The sequence below is a fragment of the Limanda limanda genome, chromosome 3, assembly GCF_963576545.1.
Source record: "Limanda limanda chromosome 3, fLimLim1.1, whole genome shotgun sequence".
Classification (NCBI taxonomy): domain Eukaryota; kingdom Metazoa; phylum Chordata; class Actinopteri; order Pleuronectiformes; family Pleuronectidae; genus Limanda; species Limanda limanda.
This window is the reverse complement of record NC_083638.1, coordinates 2715119-2736043: the sequence shown is the minus strand read 5'-3', so window position 1 is coordinate 2736043 and position 20925 is coordinate 2715119. Positions and strand designations below refer to the sequence as shown.

At 43.0% G+C, this 20925-nt stretch overlaps 3 protein-coding genes across 3 annotated transcripts; 2 read left to right on the top strand and 1 right to left on the bottom strand.

The window, feature by feature from the left end:
* The first annotated feature begins 56 nt into the window (after window positions 1-56).
* On the top strand, window positions 57-5791 carry si:ch73-204p21.2 (uncharacterized). The gene is made up of 8 exons (XM_061067596.1): window positions 57-105; window positions 2339-2474; window positions 2956-3016; window positions 3105-3174; window positions 3595-3672; window positions 4059-4109; window positions 4241-4309; window positions 5046-5791. The coding sequence occupies exons 2-8, from the start codon at window positions 2344-2346 to the stop codon at window positions 5318-5320; spliced, it is 735 nt and encodes a 244-aa protein (XP_060923579.1). The 5' UTR covers window positions 57-105; window positions 2339-2343; the 3' UTR covers window positions 5321-5791.
* Window positions 5792-9366: 3575 nt separating this feature from the next.
* Window positions 9367-17743, top strand: LOC132998089 (zinc finger protein 395-like). The gene is made up of 10 exons (XM_061067580.1): window positions 9367-9460; window positions 12299-12482; window positions 12587-12747; window positions 12839-12948; window positions 13517-13716; window positions 13794-13894; window positions 14208-14466; window positions 14686-14766; window positions 15048-15118; window positions 15917-17743. The coding sequence occupies exons 2-10, from the start codon at window positions 12309-12311 to the stop codon at window positions 16026-16028; spliced, it is 1269 nt and encodes a 422-aa protein (XP_060923563.1). The 5' UTR covers window positions 9367-9460; window positions 12299-12308; the 3' UTR covers window positions 16029-17743.
* Window positions 17744-17954: 211 nt separating this feature from the next.
* On the bottom strand, window positions 17955-20567 carry gtf2a2 (general transcription factor IIA, 2). The gene is made up of 4 exons (XM_061067612.1): window positions 20370-20567; window positions 19211-19315; window positions 18750-18908; window positions 17955-18279 (listed from the first exon to the last, which is right to left on the bottom strand). Exons 1-3 carry the CDS (start codon window positions 20439-20441, stop codon window positions 18750-18752), a joined length of 336 nt encoding a protein of 111 aa, XP_060923595.1. The 5' UTR covers window positions 20442-20567; the 3' UTR covers window positions 17955-18279.
* Between the last annotated feature and the right edge of the window lie 358 nt (window positions 20568-20925).

Below are 20925 nucleotides of genomic sequence, written 5' to 3'. Positions count from 1 at the left end.
ATAAACCTGCAGAAGGAACACCTCCCCACACACACACACACACCCACACCCACACACACACACACAGACACACACACACAGACTCTGAGCTCACAGCTGTCACAGGTACGTTCATACTTCTTTATTCATACGTTCATATAAAGTTATTAACTCTGTAGTTAAATATATTTTGGACGTTCACATTTCTGTCGGATGCTGAGACTCCATCAGTCGCAGGTTGTGAGCGTTGCTTTTCTGTCCTGATGTTGATAATTATTTTGTAATTTACTTTTAATGAGCAAGTGAACAGAACCAGTTGCTCCTGCTGCAAACACAACGTACTGGGATATGTACTCACACGCACAATTCTTGATAATACTTCATATCTCATGATGTCGAACAGAGTTTTTTAACAATAGCGGATGAATTTATTTATTTATGTTCAACTTCTTTATACTGTTGAACATCAGAGTACTGAATCGTAATTTTGACCATTCAAGTTTGTAAATTTAAGATTAGTGAGATTTTTAAGTATTAAATATCACGAAGTAGTAAATTGTGAGTCCCTATTGTAAACGTGTGTGTTTGTAATGTTGTGTTCTCTCGTGCTGTGTCGATACTTCAGAGTTCTTCTTTGTCGTTAGTGAGTCGTCCTCAAACTCTTCTCTCTCTTCTCTTTGTTTCTGTGCAGAGCTTTTTATAAACAGTCTGTGGTTCAGAGTGAAGTTAGAGAACTTTGTGTTCATCCTTCCTGGTTCATCTGCAATGAAGATATCAGAATTAATGTCTTTCATCAAATTAAACTGAATTTGCTTTATCACTCTTCACGTGTGTTGTTATATATAAGTTTGAATGATTCACTGAACTGATGTTGTTTGTTCATACATAACAACCGACACAACTTCAGAGTCAAGTTCACAACTTATCAAAATAAAAGCTCTGTAATGCCGCTCAGTGTAAAGCATAACAGCAACAAAACATTGTGATTTTACTCTGAAGACAATTTGCTAAAGAGATTCTATGATTGTATGAGTGTTGTTGCCACGGTGGAGATAGAACCCGTCTGTGTCAGTCCGATATGGTGAAATCAAAAAATCAAAACTAAATATCAAAATTATTAAATATCAAAAACCCGAGGTCTGACCCGGTTGTTGAGGTATAACTAAGAACATAGAAGAAGACGCCTGGTCGCCTGTTTATCAAATTTGAAATAAACAAACATTGTGTATTATTGATGTGAATTTATCGCAGCTCTCTGGACGTGTTTGCTTTGTTGATTAAACTGTTGCTTATCTGAACGAGGTAAACATGCAGCTCCGTCACGATTCTTCAAACAGGAAGTAACCACAAACGCGGAGCTCAGCGTTGAATCGACTGATCCAGAATTCTTCTTCTTCTCTTTATTAAACGGTGAAAACAAAGGACCTCATGTTCAGTCCCTTCTGTTCCTTCACATGTTACTAAAACATGTCGTGAACTGTTCTCTGTGTTCTCTGTGTTGTTAATGAGCAGAACCTTAGTTTCCTGCTGTGGATCAATAAATGTAGAAGTATCTCATCAGACTGTGTTTGAGTCTCTGGTGTTTGTAGTTTTATTTTAAGGACGTCAGCTGTTTCCTGTTTAAAACGTTGTTCTCTCCGCTTGAAAGAACTCAAACCAAACAGCCTGAAGCACATTTTCTTCTTCCGTCTCATTTCTCACGAGTGTCTGAGTGAATTAAAACAAATATAATTATAATAATTTATTCAAACTGGTTTAACGTCTTTACATTTGCAAATCTCAAAACAGTTACAGAATCACCGTGGAAACCTCGTCAAAGTCGTCGTTCTGATGAAGTGATAACGTTTCTAACCTTCATGTAAGCTCATCAATAATATTAGATGAATTAAAACGATTGATGACTTTATATAAAGACAATCAGTGACTCACTCTCTTATTTATTCTGGATGATGATCTGTACAAAGACAACATGGCTGCTGTGTTGCTTCCATCCGTGAAGAAAAGTCTTTCCTTGAGTTGAGCTCCAGGAGCCGTACTCTGGATATTATACAGAATTACAGACACTAAACAAATCTGTATAGAGCTTTTATTATTTTAAAGATGTTGATCATTGTGCAACAGAGGAAACACGATGTTTTCAACATGAACAGGAAAAAGAATCTGAACAGCGTCTCATGAAACTCCGCCCAGTGTGATCAGGTGTGTTTGAGCAGTTTGTTCACGGCTCAGAACGCCGACGCCATCAGCAAATCTAAGAGGTCGGACTGAGGTCGAACGTTACATGACTCACATCCTGTTCTCTCTCTCTCCCTCTCTCTCTCTCCCTCCCTCCCTCTCTCTCTCTCTCTCTCTCTCTCAGGGATCATGGCGGCAGTCGGAGCCGGGGTCAGTGAGGTCATCGGGTCGTGGTTCCTGCCATCAGGAGTGGTCGGGTCCTTCATCCTCCTCCTCCTCCTCTCCATCCTCCTCTCGGCTCTGTGCAGCGAGTGCAGCAGGTCGGATCCACATTTAAAGCAACACTATGAAACTTTCACTGAGCAACAGCGCCCCCTGTGGCCACAGGTGGTGATTATCTCTGTTGGCCTCTGTGTCTGAGCGATGAAGAGGTTTTCAGTGGTGTCGTTCCACTCACTGAATGCTGGATATTACCCATGATCCTCTGCTTCCTGGACCAAGAGTCTGTTTGGAATTCTTCATATTTTGAAAATTTCACACTGAATATTGGAGATAAACTTCTAAGTGTTTTTAACTGTTCAGCTTTACACTTAAAATATTGATGAGGTTTCTAACACTTAACGGAACAATCCAAATATCTCAGGATGAAGAGGAGGAGCCGTACAGTCTCAGTTTTGGATCCTCAACCACATATTAAATTGAATTTGTACTTTAAATGTAAAATGTGAATCTGTGATGATGTTTGTTCTGTTTTATTTCAAAACTTTAACCTCATCTGTTCTTCTTTCTCTCATTATTTAGACGTTCATTTGAGCTTCAAGATCCAGAGGGGGACCCAAATCCTTCAACTCTGATCAGTGTGGTAAGAGAACTTTGACCTTTGACCTCTGACCTCTGAGCATTTGACTGTTAATATGAAAGTGAATGTTAAATGTTGTGTTTATCAAAAGGTGAAACTTGAGGAAACTTTAACATCGAGAGACAATCCTGTGATCAGCGAGATTCAGAACGATGAGAAAGGTGAGTGAACATCTGAGCAGCAACTTCACCTCGAGAAGATGAACGTGTGAATCTGAGTGAGGAGAAAGAGACGAAGACTAAATTGAAAGTTAAAACCAGGTTTCATACACGTCTCCTGCTCTCTGACATAAAAATACATTTAATTTCTGTGGTTTTCAATCTTTAAAACCTGAAACCTGAGAAACTCTGAAACAAGAAAAGAACCAGAAAAAGAAAAGTTGAGATGTTTCTCCAGCACAAAGTTCACAGGAATACTGTATTTTAACTAGTTAAAGTGAACAACACTCACTTGTATTTTAAAAGATTAATAAAATATTGAGCTTGATTTTTTTTTACAAAAACACGATGGAAACTTTAGAAAACACTGAGACTTTTATTAATAATAAATCGATTTTTCACTTTAATTTTTTCTCTTTCCAGAATTCCGTCCTTCTGAAGGAAAGTCAGCCTCGTTCCCTTCCTGGAAGAGCCACCTGGGGGCGCCAGCGAACGACCAAGGTGTGTTAGAACATCCCTCCATGTTCCTCAGTGTGTTTCAGGATAAAAGGAAACTTTCTGCTAACTGAGGCAGCAATGCTGTTGCCGTGGTTACCTGCAGGTTAAAACACGGGATCACATGATTGGTGTTAACGGACACCCGACAGCCAATCAGAGAGCAGGGTTTCTCTATGATAATGATGTCTCTTGGCTATTGGCTGCTGTAAACGCCAATTAATCAATCATCCACGACATCTCTCTCCATAACTTCATGTGTTTACGAGACATTAAAGAAGTGTGTGTGTGTGTGTGTGTGTGTGTGTGTGTGTGTGTGTGTGTGTGTGTGTGTGTGCGTGTGTGTGTGTGTGTGTGTGTGTGTGTGTGTTTGTGTGTGTGTGTGTGTGCAGATGTTTGGACCAATGGCAGTGCAGCAGTGATGGAAACACTTCCTCCTGCTGGTAGGTCATTGTCCTCTTTTTAAAAGATGTAAATGTTATTCATTTGAAACACTGAAGTAGAAACTGCATTACTACATTTCCCTTGATGCATGTGTGTGTTTGTGTGTGTGTGTGTGTGTGTGTGTGTCCAGGGGCTGTGGAGGAAGACTCAGCCCAGTTCACGACGTGGAGGAGCCACCTGAGGGCGCCAGAGCAAGAAGGTGAGAAATAGTGTTTGTAGAAAAAATTACTTAAATTAACTTTTCAAAAATTTTAAGGCAACACTTAACAGTCACAGTGTAAAACCAAGTCAGTGAAACTTCAACTTGAGCATTTAGGAAGAACAAGTGATTGTAAATCAGTTTCACCTGTTCTGATGCAAATGGAAGTGACAACAGTTGCAATGGAGGCAAATCAAGACCAGCTCCAAACTGGGGGGGGGAGTTGATTGGCACAGCCGAGGTTAGTCGGCCAATTAGCTCTTGGTTAGGCAGCAGGAGACACATGAAGAAGAAGAGCCACAGAATGAAAGTGGGCGGAGCCGAGCTGAGCTGAGCTGAGACAACTTAAGTTGAGTTTGATTCATGTTTGCACCTGATGAAGAAAGAATAAAACCTGAAGAAGAGTCTGGTTGGTCTCTGGCTGCTGGAGGAGACCCGGTGACATCATCATTTACCACAACTGGAGAGCTGAAGCCTCGTATGTGATGTTGAAGATCGGAAGTGTTTTCAGAGATAAGAAACATCTGCATTTATATAGCTTATTATGAGTTGGACTTTTGATTTCCTATTTTTTCCAGTTTTTTCTATGTTTTGCTGCATTTCTGAGTTTGTCTCCGTGTCCGTCCACATGTCTGAGTCAAGGGACAAGTTGTCTCATCATCCACACACAGGACGTCTAGACAATTCTAATGTTACATCTAAGAATGTTTCTCTCTGTTTCGCTCTCCCCATTCAGACCTCAACCACATCTACCACTCCATCGGAGGAGGGCGGGCCGACGCCAACACGGTGACGCCGAGGACCAATCCTGACCAGGAGGGCGGCGACAGAGCTCGTCTTGATGCAGCGAGGGCAGAATTCAGTGACATAAATTCAGCTTATGCTCAAGTCAGCAGGAAGGTGAGACAGGCCCCGCCCCCTGTCCAGACCCCTGTGGTGGCACAGGTGAGGGGGGGAGAGGAAGGGGAGGAGCCTTCACCTCCACTGCCTGACAGAGAGATGGAGGGATGATGGAGAAAGGGACGGCAGCTAGAGGAAAAAGAAATGAAAGACTAAAGACAAAAAAGATAAAACATGGATATCAGAAAAAATGGATGGATAAGATTTAGGGAGAAATAACAGAAGATAAACAACGAGGGATAAATAAAGACAAAGGATGAGGAGGAAACATTCCAGATGAAAGTCGAGGAGAAGGGATGAGACACAAAGGAAGAGAAGAGACAAATGAAGGACAATGAATGGAGGTAAAAGCAGAGGAGGAAGGAGACATGAAGGACGTGAACACGAGACAGAGACGTGTTGCTCACAACTCAATGTAAATATGAAATTATTTGGATTAAAAAGGGAAGAAACAAGGTTTAAATCAGAGCCTACATTTCCCATAATGCAAATGTGCAGCATTTTCATTGGCTGAGTGAGTTTCATGTGTAAAGTGGTGGAACAGCCCTTTGAAGAATCAAGAATAAAAACATTTATATATCAGTTTTATAATTTATATCATCATTAATCTTTTCCTTTTGATTTCCTTTGTTCCAGATGTTTTTCAAATCATTCAGCAGATTTAATGTTTATTTAACTTTAGAGCCGAAACCATTTTTGACATTTATTTAATGTCTACTGTGATTTGTTTGGTTTAGTCTATGTCCTGCCTGCTAACATGGAGGAGGCGGGGTTCATGACCTATACTGCAGCCAAACACCAGGGGGCGATCCAGTTGATTTGGCTTCACTCTTTGGCCCTCAGCTGTGTGTGTGTGAGTCAGTCAGAGGTCACATGATGCTGCTGGGTCATGAGTCGATGAAACCATGTGTGTGTGTGTGTGTGTGTGTGTGTGTGTGTGTGTAACATCCTGTTGTGATCATCTGACTCAGTGGATTTCTCTAACAGACACGTTCAGCACGTCGACCGTCTTCTCGAACGGAAAGTTCTTCACTCCGACAGACGCCAGACGACCTGGAGGTGAACCTGACGCCTGGAGGAGAGAGAACTTCAGCTTTGAGTCACACACAGAAACTCGACATTTTCCACTTCTCGGGAGGAAAGTTAAAACCACAGTGAGAACACGGAGCAAAAAGCTTTATTGGATTTTTTTGGTTGCAACAAATTTTCAAGAAAAAATCTGACGGTTCCAGCTCCAAACGTTAAGATCACTGAGTCTGAGTCTGTTTAAAACAAGAAACAACAAACCATAACAGACTAAGTTTATATTGACTCTGAAGTTTTAGAGAAGCTGAAACTGAAAAGTTTAAAAAAACGCTGCTGGACCCGTTTGAGGTTTAAAACTCTGAGGCTGAAGTTTCAGTCTGGACGAGATGTTTGGAAACAACGACGCAGACACCCCCTGCTGGTTGGTCCCAGCATGGTCGTCTGTGATTCGTCGGGCTTCGATCACATGACCTCCTTCCTGCCTCAGCCTCAGCTGAGTAGAAACAACACGGAGACCGATGTTGTCTTCGCTAACAGCTGCTGTTCAGTTCAATTCTGTCTTTTCCAATGACACAGCTGTTTACATGGAGGCGACCAGATGTTATACCAGCAGTCAGTGCACGCCCAGTGGTCACGAGTGGTCATGTGACATATGTTTTCACACGTGTTAATGTGGACGGGCTCGTCTTCGATGTGTTGGACATCACGTCTGACGAACTCTGTGTCCGTTCACTTTTGGCCACATTGTGAGTCTATCCGTTTCCAGGTGTTGCCACAGAGTTAATCAGAGAGTGATGTCATCATCGGCTGATCAAACAGAGGTGAAATGCATTCTGGGTGATTTGATCACAAGGTAAATTAACTTAAACACAGAGGAAAGATACACTACACCCCCAACACACACACACACACAGACACACACACTCTGATCTGACATTTTAGTTAAAACTTCAGGCTGAAATAAGAAAAGCTGAGTCAGCTGACGGAGAAACACGATGATGGAGCTTCACCACAAGATCTTCGTCCTGTCGGAGATATTTTATCTTAATCTCCGGGGGAGACGGGGGGGTGTCGTCCTTCTTTATTTACAGTCTCAATCTGGATTATCAGCAGTTGATCCTCTCACGGCTGAAGATTCACACGCGTCGCTCACTAATCAGGATTAAACACAACTACAGTAAAACAGGATTAACATGAAAACAGTTAGAATACATATGTTACTGGTTTGAATCCGGTGTGACTGATCCACGTTAAGAGTCAGCACGTACACAACGACGTGAGCTACGTGCTGACACACTTACACAGACACACACACACACACACACACACAGGGAGAGAGAGGGCGGTTGAGAGAGGAAGGATCACAGTGGGTTATGTAATCAGAGCTGATCCCCACCCACAAGTTGCTCTGTGTTACTACTGTTATTACTGCGTCACACATACACACACACACACACGGTGAAAGTACACACAGACACACACACACATGATGATACACACACTCACTCATTCTACACACAGTGATAGTACACACACTGACATATGGGCATTGTGATTCACACTATACACTCAATGCACACAATAACACTATAGATTTGATATCAAATCCTGCAGCTGACATATCAGGACAGAGACGTTACTGCAGGAATCTCCCCTCACACACACACTGACACACTGACACACTGACACACACACACACGCACACACACACCCACACACGCACACACGTGTTTGCATTCACATGTGCTTACTGTGTGTACATGTTGCAGCTGATTGTCTTTATTTTAAACATCATGAAAATTGTAACTGGGATGTTTTTACTGCACAAACACAAACACACCCACACACACACCCCCCTCCCCACACACACACACACACACACACACACACACACACACACACACATGTATATATGGATACTATCTAGAGGAGAGTGTGGTTCCTTTTCTCTCAGTCAGTAAACAACAGACCTCAGTGGGGTGTGTTCCTCCACGGCTGAGCTCAGCCAATCACAGGCCTCCGCCCTCCCACGTGGTTCCTTGTTTACTACAGACCCAGGAGCAACCGCTGGGGCTGCTGGGAAAACCCGGAGCCGGATCAGCTGGTGAGACCTGCTCCGGGTTCACACAGGAGCAAACCGGTGTGAGCTCGGTTTCAATCTGTTGATCTGAGCACGTGGAGGGAGAATCAGTCCAGATGATCTTTGATGGGTCAGGGACCTCTGACCTCTGACCTCTGATCAGTCACGACCAGTTCATATAATCTGATATTTTCTCTGGTGCTCTCATTCACAGAATATTTAGAAAGGTCACATTAAGTTTATGTTAGATATGAGCAAATATAATAAGAGATGTTTACAAAATAAAAGCACTGTGTCTGTTTTAATGAACCATATAAATTTATATGATCTGAGATTCAAAATAACATTTAAAAATTGGTTCAGTTAATAACCTCATTTAGTGCAGAATCTATTAAAATCAGTTAAATACAGATGATCAGTGACCGTAAATATAAAGACGTCTCCACTTCCTCTAGAAATAAAGCTAAAATATCTCGGATGCAAACGCTGCCATCTTGTGGTGATGACATCATTCAGAGTCAGAGTCTGTGCCCCGCCCACCCACCCCCCTCTCAACCAATCAGGGTCAGTCTCAGCTGTCAGTCATGTCGTCTCAGCCTTTTTTTAATATCATCAAATCATCACAAACATGAACATGTGAACAAACATCTGTGTGATAAGAATGATCTAAAATGACAGAAACCATATTAATGTAATTTTATTACCTATACTGCAGCCAGCCACCAGGGGGACATCGGGATCAGTTGGCTTCTCTTACAGGAGCTGTCATGACGTCCATCTTTATTTAACGAATCATCACACGTGAGAAAATATTTTTCTTTTTATTACTTAAATATTTGTCTTTTTTGTTGTAAACATTTACTACTGACAAACAATAAAAATAATAATCGTTCTGGACAAATGTTTGTGGACAAACCAGATTTAAAAACACAGAGCATTTAAAAAAAAGATAAACTCCCTTCCGGACGTCCAGGTCAGATCCGGTCCAGGTTTTCGATAAAACTCATGGTGTTCAAACTGGCACTCACTCACACACACACACTCACACACACAGACCCACACTCAGCTCCCATTGAAGACCAGTGGACACATCCTGACCTACTGGAAGTGTTGTTGTTGTAGTGCTGCAGACTGAGACTGTGCAGGTACGTGACAATACACACACACACACTCTCTCACACACACACACACACACACTGTACTTTAATCTCACTTTTGTGTTTCTGACTCGTGTGGTTTTTACAGGAGATTGAAATCATGAAATGTTGTTTTGCATGTTTCCTCCTCAGTTCTGGTTGTGACTCAGTGAAAGTGAAGACGAGTGAAGCTTCAGTATTTGACTCAACTTCTCCTCTTTCACTCAGAGTCTCGTGGTTCTGTTGTTGACACTGAGGGAACAGTTGAGTTGTTGGTCTGTTGTTTACACTGAGGGAACAGTTGTGTAGTTGTTGTTCAGTCTGTAAACTAAAGACAAACTCTATCATTTTATTTTGGAGGCTTGCAAATGAAGTTGAGAAAATAAGAGTCTGGTTTGTGGCTGTTGTTGTTCACTGAGGACATTTACAGTGGAGAGGGTAAACCCAGGAGGAAAGGATTGTGATTGGTCCAGAGCTCAGAGGAAAGGATTGTGATTGGTCCAGAGCTCAGTGCTGCAGACAGACATGGGGGTGTGTCTGTACAGTACATGTACTGAATGTGTGTATTTATACTGCACTGAATCAAAAACTTCACTTCTTACTATACAAATAAATATTCAACATATCACTGATAATCAATATTTTCACTATAAGCATTTTCATTTAAAAGAGTTTAAAATAATCATGTAGTATTTCTTAAATATTACTTAAGTAAAATGTTTGAATGTAACAGTGCAAGTTAATACAGTGTTTGATGTAGTTACAGTATTACAGTAAATGTTCTGTAATAACGTTCACAGTACCACAGTAAAGATACGGTAGTTACAGTAAAATGATTTGATGAAGTAACAGTACCACAGTAAAAACTCTGTAGTACTGTAATACGTACTGATCGGTTTCTTTTGCTCCAGAAATCAGTTTTTTAAATACTGCATAATTTAAAACAACTCACACAGACACAACTACAGTGTTCCACTCTGAGAGGGAACAGGTTACAGAAATACTCAAGTTAAGTTCTGAAATAAAGTACAAGTACCACTGAATGACTCCACTTGAAGTACTTAGTTTTTTTTGTCATCTGTCTGTCTGAGTCAGCTATTAACTGGAAATCAACTGGGGGGGGCGTGTCATGATCAATCATGTTGCCGCGGCGACAGGCGACACAGTGAATGGATGTAATTATCATTATCAGATAAAGAAACATTGATTCACAGTCGAGTCCGTGTGTTCGTTTATTTTAATCCTTTAGCTGCTCAGTTAGTTACTTAAGCAGCTAACACACACACACACACACACACACACACACACACACACACACACACACACACACACTCAGACAAACACACAGACACACACACACACTGACTGTAAATGACACTGCAGCCTGTGACTCACTCTGATCCTCAGATGTGTGAAACATGAAACAGGTCCGATCATCAAATATAATCCAGAGCTTATTTTTTACCACTGCTCCGTTTACATTTCATGCTGGGGGGTGCATGGGGGTGTGTGGAGTGTGTGTGTGGGTGTGTGTGTGTGTGTGGGTGTGTGGTGTGGGGGGGTTTGGTGCTGACCCTGGTGGTGTAAAAGTCTTCAGCTGCAGTTTTCAGTCATTTCCTCACAAACCCTCTGAAATCTTGAGGTTTTTGATCAGTTCTTTTAAATCAAACTCAGATTTGAGGCGTTTGCTTTTCATCCTGAACTAAATGGTAACTTTCTGTCTCCGGCTCAGTTTCTCTCCATGTGATTATTTAAAGGAGGCTGAACGTTTCTAAGTGAAAAGCTGCGACATAAACATGTCTACTGCTGAGTTCTGAACATGTGGTCAGATGAATTATGACTTGTTCTTTGATTGCTTCTTAATTTGAAACATCACATCTCCAGTTTTTACTGCTTCTTGTGTCTAATCTGAAATGAGTCTTTACACGACGACTTCTTTTAGAAACAGACGTTCATTTATAATTTCACTTTGATAACTTAAATACAGGGAACTGATTGAAGCAGTAGAAACCAAAGTGTATCAGTCATGTGATCTTCCCCGACTTGTCTCGAGAACTTCTTGATTTACTGACCTCTAGTGGAGGGATGTGGACATGTGGGCACGTTCAATTGCACTTTCATGTTGTGTCCTTTCGCCAGCGTCTTTCCTCCAATCAGCAGCAAGTGTCTCTAAGACGATCGGTCCAGAATGTCTCAGAGACTAAAACCTGGTTCAGATGTTCATGTTCTCTTCAGAATGAGCTTTAATAACTTTAATAACTCAACCGGCGCCACCATCAGGTCAATGTTTGAATCAGATTCTTTGTTTTTTGAGCAAACATCTGCAGACCCAGCTGCAGTGTTGCCAGATGTACGATAATTAAGGTATTAGTACGATGATTTTGCCTTCTGTACGACGTACGATCAGTAATGCATGATGTACGATGATTTTACCATTTTGTGACACTTTTTAGTTGTAATCTCGATAGTAAAATATGGATCAATTCTGTGTTTACGCATCTTTTCTCATGTGACGTCTTTCCAGCAAGTCATGTATGTTGTGATGAATAACGTGAATATTATCGCTTTGGAATCTCAAAACAGCTTCCAAACGTCAGTATTTAGCGTCACATCACTATTTTGGTCGTGTACGATAATTTTCCTTAAAATGCGATTAATTTAAACCTTCTGTTCCGATACTTCAACGTTTCCCATCTGGCTGCTCAGCCGTGTGCTGGTGGTCAGTGAAGTTTAGCAAACCAAGGTGGTTAACGATGTTTCTTCGAAATATCAATGTCATCGTTAGCGTGTTAGCATGCTAGCTGATGTTAGCATGACAGCGTCTGACCTGCTCTGAATCTCACGCAGGCCGACGGACATGTTAACAAAGACCCGCCTCGGGAAGCGTTCTCCATTCGGTGAGTGTGTGAGCTCCGCCTGCACGCCGGCTGGGAACCACACTGACCTGCAGACGGGCGAGACTGGCGTCACCATGGCAACAGCAGCAGGACCACAGGCCGTGAGCCGAGTCCGACGTCATCCCGGACTGAAGGTGCGAACAGGAAGCATCAGGTTTCACATTGTTCTGCCCAGTGCAGCTGGGACTGACGGGTGTCTCAGCCAATCACACTGAGCCGTGGTGCTTGTGTCCTCCAGGTCTACTTCCAGTGCGGAGACGCTGAGTCTCCAGCTCGGGTGGAGCAGCTGGACCTGATGAAGAGTGAAGATCCTGTGCAGTCTCATCCCTCCTCCTCCTCCTCCTCAGAGCCTCCGTCCAGCAGCAGATGTGTCTCCTCCTGCATCGACGTCCCCAGGAGGTCAGACGTCTTCTCTGTGTCCTCAAGTGTCTCCTCAGTCTTCACTCAGTCCAGTAACCAGACTCTAACCCAGTGTCCTCTGGTCCTGCAGCCAGCGGAGTCCTCAGGACGTGGACGTGGACGAGCTGATGGCGGCGCTGGTGCTCAGCAGTTTGTCCTGCAGCCCGTTGCTGCACAGCCCCCCCGGGCCGGAGCCGACGGGTACGACAACAAACAACAACAAACAACAACAAACAACAATAACAACAACAATAACAACAGTGTCAAGAGTTGGACCTCTAGTGTCTCCTGTAGATTTCTGTAGAAGAAACTTCCAAAATTAATCATAAATAAATACATGAATAAATATTTTCAGAATTGTAATTAATTGAAGCATTAATGAATTTATAAAATGGCCTCAATTTATAGTTATGTTTAAATAATATATGTAACCCTAACCCCCAAGCCGGAGCCGACGGGTACGACAACAAACAACAACAAACAACAACAACACTATCAAGAGTTTTACCTCTAGTGTCTCATATGATTTCTGTAGAAGAAACTTATAATAGTCTTAAACTTAAACTTAAAATAATGAATACATGAATGACTCAATTAATCGATATATAATATTAAATATTTTTCATGATTGTAATTAATTGAGGCCTTAATGAATTTATAAAATAGCCTCAATTTATTGTTATGTTTTAATTGATGTATAAATACATATATATTCATTTTTTTGTTTCTCTATGTCTATATTCAGTAAAACCTGTATTTTGTGTTTCAGCCCCCCCGATGGAGTGCGCTGGCGGCGAGCTCTCTGACAGCAGCAGCGGCTACTGGAGCGTCGGCCACGCCATCGGAAGCCCCGCCCCCTCTCCACCAATCACAGAGCGGGACGCCGGCCCGGCCCCGCCCCCGGACGAGGGGCTGGAGATGGAGCTGGAGCAGGTGCTGTTCGACGAGCCGGCGCCGCGGAAACGCAGGGTGAGAGGGCGTTCACGGTTATGACGTGTGAAGGTCACACGGCCCGGGCGCTGATGATGATGCGTTTCCTCCTGCAGAACTCGGTGAAGGTGGCGTTCAGGTGTCTGTGGCCCGGCTGCGAGAAGGTGCTGACGACCGTGGTGGGAATCAAACGTCACATCCGGACGACGCACCTGTGGTACGACCGCTCAGGTTCTTATGTTGAAGCTAAAAAGGTTGAAGGAATAAGAACAAATAAAAACTTTAAATTGTCTTATAATCTTTACAACGTGCAGAATTCGTTTTTTTCTCAATGAATCATATTTTTGAATCCGCCATTTTGAATTTTGTGCTCATTTTGATCATTTTCAGTTTGTACGATCTGGATTCTAGAGACTTGATTCCAAAACGTTCCTCTTGATAAATTCTTGTTGAATCTTAATATTTTTCATGACTGTTGAAGTTAAGACCTCGAGGAACGTGTCTGACCTCTGACCTCTGACCTCTCACAGCCGCGGCAGCGAACACGAGCGCTGTTCTCGCAGCGAGGAGGATTTCTACTACACTGAGGTCGCCCCGCGGCAGACTCCTCCCCAACCTCTCCCCTGTGGCCCCGCCCCCTCCTCACCGACCATCTCACCTGCCCCCCCCTCCCCACCCCCCAGCACTGCCCCTCCCTCTCCCCCCCTCTTGACCGACGACACTCTGAGTCGCTCCGCCCCTTCCTCCTCCGGCCACATCTGGCAGGTCCAATCAGAGCACTCCTACCAGGTATGGCGGCGCTTATCAGCAGTGATTGACAGTTTATATAAGATATATATACATTATGAAATAAGGTTAAGTTGTAACAGAACAGCAGATTGTTTTTAATCCAAACTTTTTACCAAAGAATCTGATTTTTTTCTTTAAACTGGTGAAAAATCTGAATAAAAAGCTACAAACAATTTGTGTTTCCTGCCACTTAACTCTAACATTTGATTGGTTCTTCAGGCTCATGTGGTTTCAGAGGCAGCTGCAAACGTGACTTCCTGTCGTTGGACGGCTCCGCCCTCAACCTGCCACAGCCGACAGGTAACCTGTCAATCACTTGTATCAACGATCAGAACCGACAAAGCGTTTGAAGGGTTCAAGATTGTTAAAAGTTTAGTCAGACGCGTAAACTGTGAAACTTAATTGTTCATCAACAGAGAACTAACATTGTCAACCTTCCTGAGAATAACACACATAACGTGTCTGTTTATGTGTGTGTGGTCACTGTTTTCACTGATGTCCCACAGTCATGGTGCAGTGCTGCCCCCTGCAGGCTGTTAGGTAGTTGGCTCCCCCACACTAACACACACTCTCCTCTGCAGGGTTTGGCGTTTCGGGCGCGTTCGGTCAGCGTAGGAGAGCAGTGGCTGCAGCACCAGAGCGCCCCCTGCAGGTCAGTACATATATCACTCCTGATGTTTCTGTGGGACGCCATGGTCTCGTTAAAGGGACTCTCACCTTTGTTGCATTTTTACACTTTTTGTGGATAAGGTTAAATTGGTATTAATAAGGTAATGACACTCTAAAATGCAAGACAGACCCACCAGGAGTTAAAACAAACAATTATTTCACTCTCATAATATTTAGTGAAAACTTCAACCAATAAAATTCTTCGGACCGAAGGACCTTATTGGCCGACAGACCTGTCTGTTTGCTGCATGGACATGCAGGTTTTCCGTCTGCTTCTTGTGGCGCATTCGGGCCCGCGTCATCATATGTGAATGTATATAACTTACCGGTGCTTCTGAATCCGAATCCATTGCTTTGGTAAACAAAAACTCACGTGCGTGCGCGGAGGCAATAGGTTGTAAGTCTGCTTGTAAATAAAGTTTCTTCAAAAAAAAAAAAAAAACACCGGGATGGTTGTAAATCTGCTTGTGTAAATAAAGTTTCTTAAATAAAACACCGCGGATGGGAACGAGGGGGTGGGGCATTGGAGGAAGGCGGGATGATTTGAATGTGCTGTAATTCTCAAATGCAACAAAGGTGAGAGTCCCTTTAAAGGCCGTGAAGGAATCAGAGGATGCAAACAAACTTTGATTTAAATATAAAGACTCAAACAGACAAAAAATGTTTTAACGAGTCTGAAGGTAAAACGCAGATCAATCCAAAATCTCAAAATCAAGCATGAAAATAGGTTTTACAGAGATGCTCTTAATGGTGTTAACAGTGATGCTCTGTCTGTGTGCAGGAGGATTCGTGGTGAAGCCAAGAAGTGTCGTAAAGTTTACGGCATCGAGCACCGAGACCAGTGGTGCACGGCCTGTCGCTGGAAGAAAGCCTGCCAGCGCTTCCTGGACTGAGCCGAGCAGGAGGAGTGGGACTCGTACTTTCTTACATCTGAATCCAGATTCTTTTTATACTCTTTCTACATTTGCTAAAGGTGTCTTTTTATTCTTGAATGTGTAGTTTGTAGCTGAACCCGTTTCCTGTTTTAATGAAAATATTTGCGGCAGCTATGATGTGACCTTTGACCTTCGAGGCAGCTGAGCGTGTTTTTTTGCATCCGGTCGACTCTGCTCAGGTTTTCTGAAAAAAAAAAAACAGCGTCTGTGTCACGATCAGAGAAATGAATAATAATGATAATAAATATGTAAATGAAGATAAAGCCAAAATATCCCAGATTCCAACACTGCCATCTTGTGGCGATGACGTTGTTTGAGTCAGAGTCTGTGGTGATTGGGGGGCGGAGTCCACGGTCATGAGCTGGTTTCCTCTGAGGTTTTTAATCCCTCTGCAGTGACCTTTTATTAAACTTTAGTACATGTCAGTGTAAACAGCAGAGAACAGAAAGAGGAGTTTTAAAATCGCTAAAACTGAGAAGTTTAGAAACGTTGTCGGTCTCGTTTCAGTTAGAAAACTCCGGGGCTAAGTTTCAGTCTGGACGAACAGAAGCAGAAAGGTTTGGAAAACGATGTTGTAGACGCTCACGACCTCTTGCTGATTGGATCTTTCCTATCATGATGCAGCCTTTGCTGATTGGTCGGGCTCCTGTCACATGACAACCAGCATCAGCCTCAGCCACCAGAGAAGAACACAACACTAGAATCAAGTGTTACTGACGCAGCTGCCTGTGCTAACAGCTGCAGGTCAGTTCTGTATTTTTATGACACTACTTCCTACATGTGGAGGAAGCCAGATGTTATTTGAACAAATTGATCGACAACCAAATAATTCCTGTTTTACCGACTCGTGCACAAGTGTACGTGAGTTTTCGGGCGTGTTGGACGGGGATTAAAATTGTTGCGGAGCCAAGACACTCGTGTGGAACAGGACTGGTTGAGTCTGAAAATGTCTTCCTAGGGATGAAGCCTAACTTGTCCACATGTCCTGATTGACCTGGGCCCCAACAGGCCAAATATGGTTACTTCTATTTCTTACTTTTTTAAACCAAGATGGTGCTTAACAAAATGCAAAACTAAAGACTTCAAACGGCAGCTCACAAACCAAACGGTGACGTCACAGCAGGACGAAGTTCAACTTCACGTGAGGTTTGACTGGACGTGAGTTGTTGGATTCGCAATAATTCGCTTTCATTCTGAAGCCGTTAAACATGTCATCATTGTTCTGGTCTCGTTAACGTCCTTGGTGTCTATACAGTGACTTCGTACACGTCACTGTAAATATAATGGTTTCATTTCTCTTCAGCTCTTTGTTTGAAGGCAGAAGCCACGTCCACTCCTGCGATGCAGCCTCACTCAGTATTGATCCACATGTTTCATAACAAGTAATAACACATATATATTCCTACATATCTTCTTTATCCTGGTGTGTATATACAGATATATATATATATACTGGGTCCATATAGACAATAATGATTATTCTTTAAGTCTTCAGAAGGCGTCATTAATGCAGAACCAGGCTCATATGCAGTAAATGGAGAAAAGTTGTATTTATCTTCTACATGTTGTTGCTCTATGTAAATGTTGATCATTGTAATCGTTTTTTCAGATGCACTCTTTTATACATGTGAACTCCTGATGTTCTGTTAATAAACTGAACGTAATGAAAAACCTTCAGTTTGCTCCGGTGTTTTGTGAAAGTCGAGTTCCAACAAATAGCAAACACGATATCCCAGAATGCAACACAAAAAGTCAAACCACAAGAGAAGATCAATCATTCAACCAATCACAGGACTGGAGTCGCTGGTTCAGACATAAATCAAATATCACGTCATCATTATTTCATTTCCTGGATGAAACTTCAGTAAATCACCGGCCACCGTGTTTTAAATAAAGTTTTTATTAAAGATGATTGAGCTCAATTGTAACAGCAACTGATCAAACTCCTGTAAACTGAAAATAAAAACAAACAGTGACTGGTCCACTCTGACACACACACTCTCTCTCTCAAACACACACAGATACACTCTCACACGGACACACACAGATACACTCACATACAAACTCACAAACACTCACTCACACACACACACTCTTTCACACACTCAGCTCTGACTCTGCTGTAATAAATTATATGTACAGTCCAGGTCCGTCTGTGGCTCCAGCCGACACATGATGAGTCGTCACTCTGCAGCAGCCGAGCCTCCGTCTGCACAGAGAGATGTGAAATTAAGAATTAAGATTAAATTATGTTAAAATGTAATTATATTAACTTGTGATTATGTTAAATAATATTGATGAATAATTATTGTATAATAATAAAAACAAGAAACAATACGAGTCTATATTTACAATATAAAATATCTGAAATATTTAAAATATCCTATATTGATCAAGGTTTTACTTTTAAATGCAGGTGAGTGTTAAGGTCAAAACAAATACATTATTAAAACCAACTTTTCAAATTGTGATACCTGAATATAGATATATATTGTGGGCACTTGTCATGTGTTTGTTCATATTCGTGCTATAGAAGAACGTGTCTTTATATGAAGGTTTAAATGTCTGAGTTCTGCAGCTCGATGGACATAAACTAAATCTGTGAGAATCAATGAGCAGAGACTCTTCAGGTGAATTCACAGGTGTGTGTGTGTCTGTGTGTGTGTGTGTTACACTTACTCATTTGTCGTTCTTGTTCTGGGTGGACTCACTCTTTCCGTCACAGGCAACGATCTTGACCTTGTCGACCTTCACCAGGTCGGTGACCTCTCTGAACTCCACGTCGTTCAGAACGAACGTCCACACGTTGTCACAGAACCTGTAGGTGTTCAGAGAGCCCTGCGGGGGGGGAAGGGGGCGGGGGGGGAAGGGGGGGGGGGGCACACCACAGTTCAACCACCACACACTGATACGTTCACGTTAACAACAATAACACAATGTCTGCATAGGGATGTAGCTCGGGATCAGAAATAAACCACTGACACACCTGAAAACATGTTGTGTGACCTTTCACCTACACTGGTCATGTGGCGTAGACAGGAAGTAGCAGATGGTTGCTTAGTTACAGAAAACACTACAAACGAGTGACAGCGGAGGTGAGAAGTCAGATCAGGAGTTGACCAGCCAGAGGAGGAACTCACCCTGAAGTTGACCCGGTTGCGGACCCGGCTGGCGAGCGCCGTGTTGATGGCTTTGTCGAACTGGAGGAGGACCTGAAGGGCGAGCTGGGGGGTGATCTGCTGCGTCTTCAGAAAGAGCGAGAGAGAGAGAGAGAGAGAGAGCGAGAGCGAGAGCGAGAGAGAGAGAGAGAGAGAGAGAGAGAGAGAGAGGTTTAACATTTCAGCTGAATCCCAATCACACAATCCCAAATCCTCCCATGATGTCTCCAGTGGTTCGGAGCTGGATCTGTTTGTTGTTGAACCGTTTGTTGTCGTCAGCAGGAAAACATAAACACAACTGTGACTCACGAGCTAAACACAAGTCAACACACGTCGGCACAGATCCACACAAAAGGTTTGTTTAGTTCTTGAAGATGTGTGGAGGACACGTGGAGCCACGATCCTCTCTCTATCTGAGACCTGGAGGTCGGAACAGATTCTTCACCTCAGATTTGATATAAACCATCGTGTGTGTTCAGGAGGTTTTGAGCTGTTGTGTGTTTTTGTTGTCGAGGATCTGGAATCAATCAGCTGATGATACAAGTTTTGTGTGAGTGTTCTCGTACATCTGAGCTAAAAGAGACGAGTATTCAAAAGGCACATTCCTAAATGTACATGGTGTGCCAGGTTATCTCGCTCTTTTAGCTCCATTACTATTATTACGATTGTTATTGATGCACTAACGTGTTTTTTACCATTTGTTTGCTTGTTGTGCATCATAAATAAACTTATTATCGTGAACAGCACAACAACACAAAGTTAGCTCCAGCTGTGACTGTTCACACTGACTCTCTGTTGAGCTGCGGGACAGATTCCAGCTGCAGGTCCTCGTCATCAAACACAGAACAACGAGATTAAATCTGTTCCGGAATCAAAACAACACAGAGTTAGCCCGCCGGGAGCTAACCTGGCTAGCTGTGGTCGTTAGCCGGGAGCTAACGCGGGCTAGCTGTGGTCGTTAGCCGGGAGCTAACCAGGCTAGCTGTGGTCGTTAGCAGGGAGCTTACCAGGCTAGCTGTGGTCGTTAGCCGGGAGCTAACCAGGCTAGCCCGGTTAGCTCCCGGCTAACGACAACAGCTAGCCCGCGTTAGCCTGGTAGCTAACGCGGGCTAGCTGCGGAGCTCGGGCGGGGGAGCCTCACCTGGATGAGCTCGTCCAGACTCTCCTGCAGGCTGTTTCCCAGCGTGGTGTTCCGGTACAGCTGGTACGCCATGACGGGAACAGCCGAGGGACAAACAACTGCAGAAAACTCTCCTACAAAGCGATCAGAGCTAGTTGGGCTACAAGCTACAAGCTAGCTGCTAGAGAAGTGTCCTCCTGTGTCGAGGCTCTGAAGCGTGTGTCGAGGCGCGGGTTGATGACGTCTGTGTTGACGATCCAAGCCTGGCGAGCCGGCCCCAATACTGAGCTTTAACGTTATCTTATTAAACTTAATTAGTTATTTAATTAATTTAGATAATTAATTAGCCATTGATGTTGATCATCAGCCTGAAACATTTCAACTTAGGAGAAAAATAGGAGAATGATATTAAAAGTGTCGCCACTAGATGGCAGCATCACATCAAACACTAAACCCACCCTGAGTCCGACTCTCCTCAGTGTCTCTTCTTCTGTGGTGTCTCCCATCTCACTCCTTCTCTGTTTTTATTTGGACTTCCTGTTTGTTGTTGAGTTTAAATATAAATAATCACTTAAAT

Bases quoted from the DNA above. Each gene is read 5' to 3' on its own strand.
- si:ch73-204p21.2 (XM_061067596.1), top strand. From the start codon at position 2,344: ATGGCGGCAGTCGGAGCCGGGGTCAGTGAGGTCATCGGGTCGTGGTTC. The intron at 2,475-2,955 runs GTCGGATCCACA...CTCATTATTTAG, and splicing joins CTGTGCAGCGAGTGCAGCAG to ACGTTCATTTGAGCTTCAAG. The intron at 3,175-3,594 runs GTGAGTGAACAT...TTCTCTTTCCAG, and splicing joins GATTCAGAACGATGAGAAAG to AATTCCGTCCTTCTGAAGGA.
- LOC132998089 (XM_061067580.1), top strand. From the start codon at position 12,309: ATGTTAACAAAGACCCGCCTCGGGAAGCGTTCTCCATTCGGTGAGTGT. The intron at 13,895-14,207 runs GTACGACCGCTC...GACCTCTCACAG, and splicing joins ATCCGGACGACGCACCTGTG to CCGCGGCAGCGAACACGAGC. The intron at 14,767-15,047 runs GTAACCTGTCAA...TCTCCTCTGCAG, and splicing joins CAACCTGCCACAGCCGACAG to GGTTTGGCGTTTCGGGCGCG.
- gtf2a2 (XM_061067612.1), bottom strand. From the start codon at position 20,441: ATGGCGTACCAGCTGTACCGGAACACCACGCTGGGAAACAGCCTGCAG. The intron at 19,316-20,369 runs GTGAGGCTCCCC...CTCTTTCTGAAG, and splicing joins GTCTGGACGAGCTCATCCAG to ACGCAGCAGATCACCCCCCA. The intron at 18,909-19,210 runs GTGAGTTCCTCC...CCCCCCCCGCAG, and splicing joins GCAACCGGGTCAACTTCAGG to GGCTCTCTGAACACCTACAG.